The sequence below is a fragment of the Suillus plorans genome (assembly GCF_016647745.1).
Source record: "Suillus plorans strain S12 chromosome Unknown HD556scaffold_115, whole genome shotgun sequence".
Classification (NCBI taxonomy): Eukaryota; Fungi; Basidiomycota; class Agaricomycetes; order Boletales; family Suillaceae; genus Suillus; species Suillus plorans.
The window spans coordinates 88,623-96,040 of NW_024537499.1; the positions used below are offsets into that span (position 1 = coordinate 88,623).

General features: G+C 47.0%; 3 protein-coding genes across 3 annotated transcripts; 1 reads left to right on the top strand and 2 right to left on the bottom strand.

The window, feature by feature from the left end:
- Nucleotides 1-733: 733 nt before the first annotated feature.
- Nucleotides 734-2,308, bottom strand: HD556DRAFT_1424098 (uncharacterized protein). The gene is made up of 3 exons (XM_041304573.1): nt 2,080-2,308; nt 1,002-2,028; nt 734-943 (listed from the first exon to the last, which is right to left on the bottom strand). Exon 2 carries the CDS (start codon nt 1,644-1,646, stop codon nt 1,425-1,427), a length of 222 nt encoding a protein of 73 aa, XP_041152727.1. The 5' UTR covers nt 1,647-2,028; nt 2,080-2,308; the 3' UTR covers nt 734-943; nt 1,002-1,424.
- Nucleotides 2,309-3,338: 1,030 nt separating this feature from the next.
- On the top strand, nt 3,339-4,674 carry HD556DRAFT_1314432 (uncharacterized protein; the record flags this gene model as incomplete). The annotated part of the gene is made up of 5 exons (XM_041300928.1): nt 3,339-3,456; nt 3,522-3,628; nt 3,676-3,750; nt 3,805-4,518; nt 4,579-4,674. The coding sequence occupies 5 exons, from the start codon at nt 3,339-3,341 to the stop codon at nt 4,672-4,674; spliced, it is 1,110 nt and encodes a 369-aa protein (XP_041152728.1).
- Nucleotides 4,675-4,749: 75 nt separating this feature from the next.
- HD556DRAFT_149374 (uncharacterized protein) lies at nt 4,750-6,775 on the bottom strand. Its single transcript, XM_041308844.1, has 14 exons — nt 6,489-6,775; nt 6,420-6,439; nt 6,339-6,371; nt 6,179-6,275; nt 6,089-6,117; nt 5,991-6,021; nt 5,893-5,925; nt 5,764-5,840; nt 5,659-5,713; nt 5,500-5,598; nt 5,334-5,444; nt 5,235-5,278; nt 5,152-5,174; nt 4,750-5,092 (listed from the first exon to the last, which is right to left on the bottom strand). Exons 1-14 carry the CDS (start codon nt 6,511-6,513, stop codon nt 4,942-4,944), a joined length of 828 nt encoding a protein of 275 aa, XP_041152729.1. The 5' UTR covers nt 6,514-6,775; the 3' UTR covers nt 4,750-4,941.
- Nucleotides 6,776-7,418: the final 643 nt, after the last annotated feature.

Below are 7,418 nucleotides of genomic sequence, written 5' to 3' on the forward strand. Positions count from 1 at the left end.
ACCCAAGGCTCAGCCGCTCAGCGCTCAGGCCTCAGGTACGGGCTTCCATCAAATTTCGTGCCGATACGATCATGCAGACTTACTTTGTACATACTACAGATGTCACGTTTGCGCATATAATCAAGAGACTCTGAAGATCAGAGGTTTGGGAGAAGTGTCATCCGTTGCAAGTATGTCGCACAATGCAGGTGGCCTCGGGGACGTGTAGGTCGCGTCCAATCGTCATGTACGTCTCGACGAGTTGAAATACTGTATATGTCTGACCAACTGTGTTTTCAACTTATACAGGCTCTACGTTTTACTATGGACACGGAAAAGATGTTCCTTACGAAGGCTGACACGACCTTGACGCGTTGGAACTTGGTGCCGACGATAACGACGTGCTAAAGGTAGAGTGCATGGCATTATTCTTCATATTTCCGACTAATCATAACCAGCCAGCTCTCCGAGTCGTTCAACCAAAAAAAACAGCCGACTTTTTTTTCTTTTTGCTCGGACTCTGGTATAGTCGGCGTCGTTGATCCCTCTACGAAACAAGTAAGAAGCATGAGAACAAGCACGACGAATTTCGGACATGGCCTTATCACTGTTCTATATGTTTATTTTTGGGGTACTGCAGTATCCGAAACCGCAAGCGACGTAGTAGGGTCAATCAAATTTGCTTTTTGCGTGTACAAACTCGTCTCAAAAACATTCGAGCCAATTGAAGAAGAAAAAAGCAAATCGAAATCATAAGCACGAGTCACACAGCGTAGACACAGCGAGAATCGGAATAAGACTGCGATCAGAATGGGCATGGGAAGTCAGAAAGGAACGCATGCAGAACATCCCGAATTCCCTTTCATCCTCATTGCAAGTTGATGCCAGAAGTCAACGGGACCTCATACTCGTTGCATGTTACCTGAGAGAACCGAAGCCTCTGACCGACTTTAGGGTTACCATACTAATGGACGAAAAGATGTCATCAGCGAAAAAACCCTTTGAAAAGCAGTAAGACTTACAAATGTCAGTCCGGGCTGGGGTTGAACGGGCCGAGAGGGTCGAAAGGGCCGGGAGTGTTCGGAGGGTAGACAGGTTGGTAAGGGCAGGCAGGGGTGGGAGGGTAAGCAGAGTTAGGAGGGTAGAAGGCGGCGTCAGCGTGTTGAGAACGCACGACAAAGCTTTGCGAGAGAGTTAGAGCAGTTATAAAAAAAAGGTCACATCATTGTGGATGGCACACTGAAGGAGTTGCACGCCGTGCATTAATTCTGTTGTTAGCACTTGACTTCTGTATAGGAGAGCTGGTGATTGGCATCGAAGCTCATGAATAATGATGCATGCAGCATCGAAGACTAGCTCCCCCGGTTCACCTGATGTTCTTACCATGCCCTGTGTGATTCTCGTTGACGGTAACCGGAAACTCAAGTTCTCTCTAAATTGACGAATCAGCGACAAAGAACAGAGGGGAAAATCACCTTAATTGCGCGCGGGCGTCGACTTCTTGATCGTCGTGATAATAAGATGAATTTCCGATCTGTCATCGACCCTGGATAGAAATTCGTGGGGCTGGTTAGAAACAACCCACTTGCTTGAGTCAGCGCAAAGAACGAGAACAACAGGTGATCTGGTAGCAAGATACACATAGATCGGATCAGAGTCAGACTCATGTACTGAAGACTGACTCAGAGCGAGTCACCAAAAACGTGCGCGAAATCGCAATTGTACGTCCATTGACAATCACTTACAATGTCTGTACCAGTGTCATTCGAACGACAGAAAGAAGTGAAACTTCTTTCGCGTCCCCATGACAGCTAATGATCTAATAGACAGCGAAGAAAGATCCTGGAGCCAGTACGTATACGCAGAAAGTGCGTGAATCATTTTCAATAAATGGAGTTACAATCACCCTTCGTTCGTTGCCAAAGTTGGGTCACCGAAGAGCACGCCGGCTATGAAACTCGGATCCTCCTAATTCAAATCAATAATAAGAGATAGGGAAGTATAAGATCACATGGGTGTTGACATGATGATCTCAACAGTCTTAAAGAGCTTGGAATTTCATTAGCTAGAACGGTAAGGCCTTGCAACGTATCACATTACCTAAATCTGTAGACAGATCGTTGATAATCGATTATTCCTGTGCGCGTGACGCTATAGATCAGTTAGAGACCCATCAAACAACCGCCATGAGTTTTAACAGAAGACGCGCGCATTCTTGAAAACCCGGGAACTTTCAGTAGCTGTAGCCGTGACGCCGTGCACGGTGAGTCATCTTTAAGCTTTAAGACGGGAAGGTGATCAGCTAGATTTGATCATGATACAGTCCGAGTCCACCACAATGTTCAAACATAACGTGACTTCAGCATATGTCGGAGTCTGAAACGGCTCCCGAGTAAGAATATTGTAATAGCCGCAAGGGTACAAAAGGTTGACACAAGGTATGTGTACAGTCCTGGCCACTACCTTTCAAATTCAGCTGATCATCTTCTCGTCTTCGCTCGAGAAGTTCTTAACTCTAATTGCTGTATCATAATCTTGAGTAACAGAAGCCCAGTCCGGCTCACGGCTACTGAAAGTTCCCGGAATTTTCATTCGAATGCGCACGCCTTCTGTTAAAACTTATGGGGCTTGTTTGATTGCTCTCGAACCAATCTAGCAATTCTGCTTATACCCGATGATGATCCCTCTGCATATTTAGGTAATGTGAAACTTTGGCAACGAACGTGGGGTGATTGACATTCCATTTATTGAAACATCATTCACGCACTCCCTGCGTATACCTATTGGCCCAGGATTTTTCTTGGCCGTCTATTAGACCATTAATTGTCATGGGATGCGACAGAAGTTTCAATCTGTCCGAATGGCGCTGGCACATACATTGTAAGATTTACGTTGTGATTGTGAGTGAAAATCTGATGTGGTCTATGTGTATCTTGCTACCAGATCGCCTTTTGTTCTCATTCTTTGCAGTGACTCACGCAAGTTGTTTCTGACCGACCCGACGAATTTCTATCCAGGGTTGATGACAGATTGGAAATCCATCTTATTATTACTACGATGAGCAAGAAGTCAACGCCGGTGCGCAATTAAGGTGGTTTTCCATCTGGTCTTTGTCGCTGATTCGTCGATTTAGAAAGAACTCGAGATGTTTCCGGTTACTGTCAACGAGAATCACACAGGGCATGGTAAGAACATCAGACGAACCGGGCGAGCTGGTTTCTTCGATGCTGCGTGCATCGTCATTAATCTTGAACGTTAAATCCGACGCCAATCGCTAGCTCTCCCGGCACACAGAGGTCAAGCGCTAGCAACAGTATAAATGCACGGCGTGCAACTTCTCTGGTGTGCCATCCGCTACAATGCAACTTTTTTTAATACCTGCTTTAGCTCTCTCACAGGCCTTTGTTGTGCTTTCTCAACATGCTGAGGCCGCTTTCCACGTTCCTTCTACCTGTGAGGAACGTGCTAGGCAAGCAGGTAGGTGTACAATTCTGCGTTCGAATCCATCTTCACCAACATGTTCAACTGATTCGTATCATCAGGCCTGCCAACTGATGGTTGGGAAATAGTTCCTGACAACAACGGTCAAATGGTGTGCCGTCAGACAGCCGTGCGTGAACTCTGTTACGGTGTTGAATATGTTGACGCAGTAAGTCCATACACATATTTTCTGAACTAATGCTAAATAACTGGCAGGACACCCATGAGAAGAAATGTGCTCAAGATGCGAGTGGTCTCACATGGATCGACAAGACTGCGCAGTTAGCCAAGGTATGCTTTCGATCTGACTTCTTATCAATCATGCTTATCGACATTTTGGGGCAGTGGTGCGCCAAGGATCACGTATGGACGTACGATAACGGAAGCGGTGCTAGGTATGGAGGGTGCTGCCCGGTTGGGTTTCACATGGACCGCGGGACGTGCATCTCAGACGCTCCTGAGCTTCCTACCCCTCCTACCCCTGCCTGCCCTTACCACCCTGCCTACCCTCCGAACCCTCCCGGCCCTTCCAACCCTCCTACCCCTCCTATCCCATTCCCTGGTCCTCAGGCATGTGGCAATGGACATGGCGGCGTTGAACCCTCTTGCACGTGCACGAACTATCCAGTCTGCGGGCGTGGCAAATACCTCGGCATCAAATATGGCCATTGCTATATCCTTTCCTTCTCCGATGGCGAGCAACTCGGCATCGACCGCGACCACACCGACTACAAGAAGAACGGCTTCTTCGTCGATATCCCATTCAAAGTCTGTAATTCGACCACCGATTGCTCGCGTGGAAAGGAGGTTGAGATGGGCCAGTCCTTCTCCCTCCAAGATCAGCATGGATTGTATAAAGACACGCAGTCGACGAAAGGGTGGATCAATGACGCCTCTGGTGGTAACCATATGGAATTCACCACTGATGCCAGCCATGCTGGTAAATTTACGGGAATCCCTACTTGTACTAGCGGTGAATGCGCTATTCAACTATATGGTGGTCCCTCTGGCGGTGCATTGGCATATGCCTGCCCGATGCCCCAGCCCGGACTGACATTTGTAAGTCTGACTGCTTTTCAAAGGGTTTTTTTTCGCTAAAGACATCTTTTCGTCCATCAGTATGGCAACCCTAAAGTCGGTCAGAAGCTTCGCTTCTCTGAGGTGTCGTGCGACGAGTATGAGGTCCCTTTGACTTCTGGCATCAACCTACAGTGAGGATGAAAAGGAATTCGGAACGTTCGGCAGGCTTCCATTCTGATTGCAACCTTTTCCGATTCTCGCTATGTTTACATTGTACGACTCATGCTTATGTTTTCCATTTTGCCACACTTTCTTCTCGTTCAATCTGACTCGAATATTTTTTGAAACGTCTGTCTGTTCGTTGTATGTACACGCAAATAGCAAAGTCTGATTGACCCTCGTCACTCGTGGTTTCGATCGATATGAAGTACATTCTAATCTATCACGTTCTTGACTCAGAGGTCAAGGCTCGGTCACCTCGGGCTCCGATCCGACGAATATGCAAGTATTTGATAGGAATGTCTGCAAACCAGAGATATTCACGTGTTGGTCGTCATGCCAGAGATGGAGGTGCATGCGCGTAGCGATGATCGCAAGGATACAGACTTCCAAACTGTATTTTGGAGGTTTCGTCAGTATTGGAAATTTGTAGCAGGAGTTTGAGGTCCGTACTCTTCAAAGGAGTGAAATAAGGACTGGGCGTGCGTAACATCAATGGCTCGATCATATTGAAGGATATTGCGAGATTTACGCACATCGGAAAACATCAACGGTATGAGCACATTCATGGCCGAGAGAACTTTGGGAACAACAATCATCACTGATGGGTATGGAAATATGAAGTCCTGACTCACGGAGACCGCATGCATAGTAGAATATGTTATGCTTTACCAGGATAGAGTACAGATGCCCCCTGGCTGTACGCCAGCTCTGTATGACATGTATGAGTGTGAGGGAGAACAGTCCTGAGGAGAGTCAGTACGTATATGTAATTGATGTTTCCAGTTCCCGGCGACATACCCACTTGAGATATAAGCAAGAGAACAAATGACATGGAATACCAGACACCGCCCAAGACCCAGTAACAGCCTGTGATGCCTGGGATCACGCTGGTGACGACTATTCCAGAGAAGTCAATATGTGCGAATAGTAGTGGGGAAGGCCCATGAGAGCACAGACCATATGAGAGGGCTAGTGCCGCAAAACGAAGGCCGGTGGATATTGCAATAATAGCCTGGCTGATGGATCAACATTGTTCAGGTGTGGTCGAGGTATGAAACTCACAAGAACAGTGGTTAGCATGACTGCGCGTAAGATCCGATTGTTGTTCCAAAGCGCACATGTTCTGAGCACAAAAATGCCTGAAGGATTAGGATGAGGAGCATGTGCATGTCGTAGGAGAAGGACAGATACATTCGGAGCAAGTGAGTGATATCAGTCCAAAACCTGCGAGAGCAAAGAGTGGCGCTTAGCCAGGAAGTACAGCCATTGATCAAGTACCGTGCACGTACATGAGTAAATATTGATTAGCACCCTGCATTTCTGGCGAAGTCATACAGTTACTAAGTACCACTCATCAGTGGGTAAATCCAACTGCGGGCTCACATACATTGGGGTTCTCGACCGGTGCGAAGGTCACTGAAGCACAGAATTTTAGTTCATTATCGGGGGCATGTGTGCTCGTTTGGAATGAACGCACTATATAGGCCCATAGTCATGGAGAAAAAGGGGACATATCGTGCAAATATATAAATGACTTTTACCCTAGTCCAGCGCGACTGACGCAGGAATGTCCACTTTGAACAACATATTATCAATATACCAGGCGAGGCGTATCGCGGAACAACTGTATTGCTCACCTCTTCGTGAAGACAACAAACATAATCATAGGTCTAGATAAACAGGTTTAACTCGACGGACAGGAATAAATTGGGACCTACCCAAAATGTAGCCTGGGCCACTGAGTTGTCAAGTTAGAACGAGAAAGAAGTAGATAAGACCACACGCACTGCGTATGTACTGGTAGCCGCACATGATATGGGTATCTGTTATCGTTTCGCCCTGGTATTAAGAAAGCGACGCACCGCTAAGTAATGCAGACCCCAGGCAGCTGTAATTTGGACATCGTCAGCCGAAGGTTCCATCTGCTTTGGATTGAGAGGTAGCTATAGTAGAATTTTGCACACATCATGCTACAGTTTTGTCTCTTATGAATGAGCTAGACACCTGCCGAGATGCGGGCGGGCGCCGCCCGCCCTGACATGAACAGGTGTAAATGACATAGACTAAGAACACAGTTCCGATTAGCTCAATGATGATGGCGATGCAATGTTTCACTGGCTGATTTGTGTAAAGTCGACTGCGCAGGACCGGTACTAAGTTGATAGAAAGTTAGTACAGTCGTCAGCATCTGTGGCCCATAAAGTTGAAACATGTGCTCATTATTGCATGTGGGTCCTTCATTCCTGCTTTCGAAAGGCTTGAAGTTAGTTTGAAACACCCCGGCCATCGGTGGCGGCGGCCCTATACTCAGTCCGTGAAACACTTAGATTCAGGGACTTACGTGTAAGTTTCTACAAAGAAGTTTTCATGATCAACCCGGCCGTTTCCGACGTACGCTTTTTCAAACTGAAATTCGCCATCCACCAACACCATCACCAGAACAACCGCCTCCTTGTGAGTGCATTGCTTGATAAAACAGAGCGTCCTGGAATCTCGACACAGACATCTCAGTGGCCCTCCCCTCCAGCACGACGAGAGAGTGGAATGTGCAACCCTTTCTGCTGATGGAACAGTTGGAACAACGCTAGTCACTGCTAGTGACAAAGATCTATGCGTATGGCTATCCTCAAAAGGGTGACCTTGAAGACCTATTTTCCATTCACAATATGAGTTGAACTTTTCAATAGAGAGTCGAGACCACTTTAGCTGAACCTGCC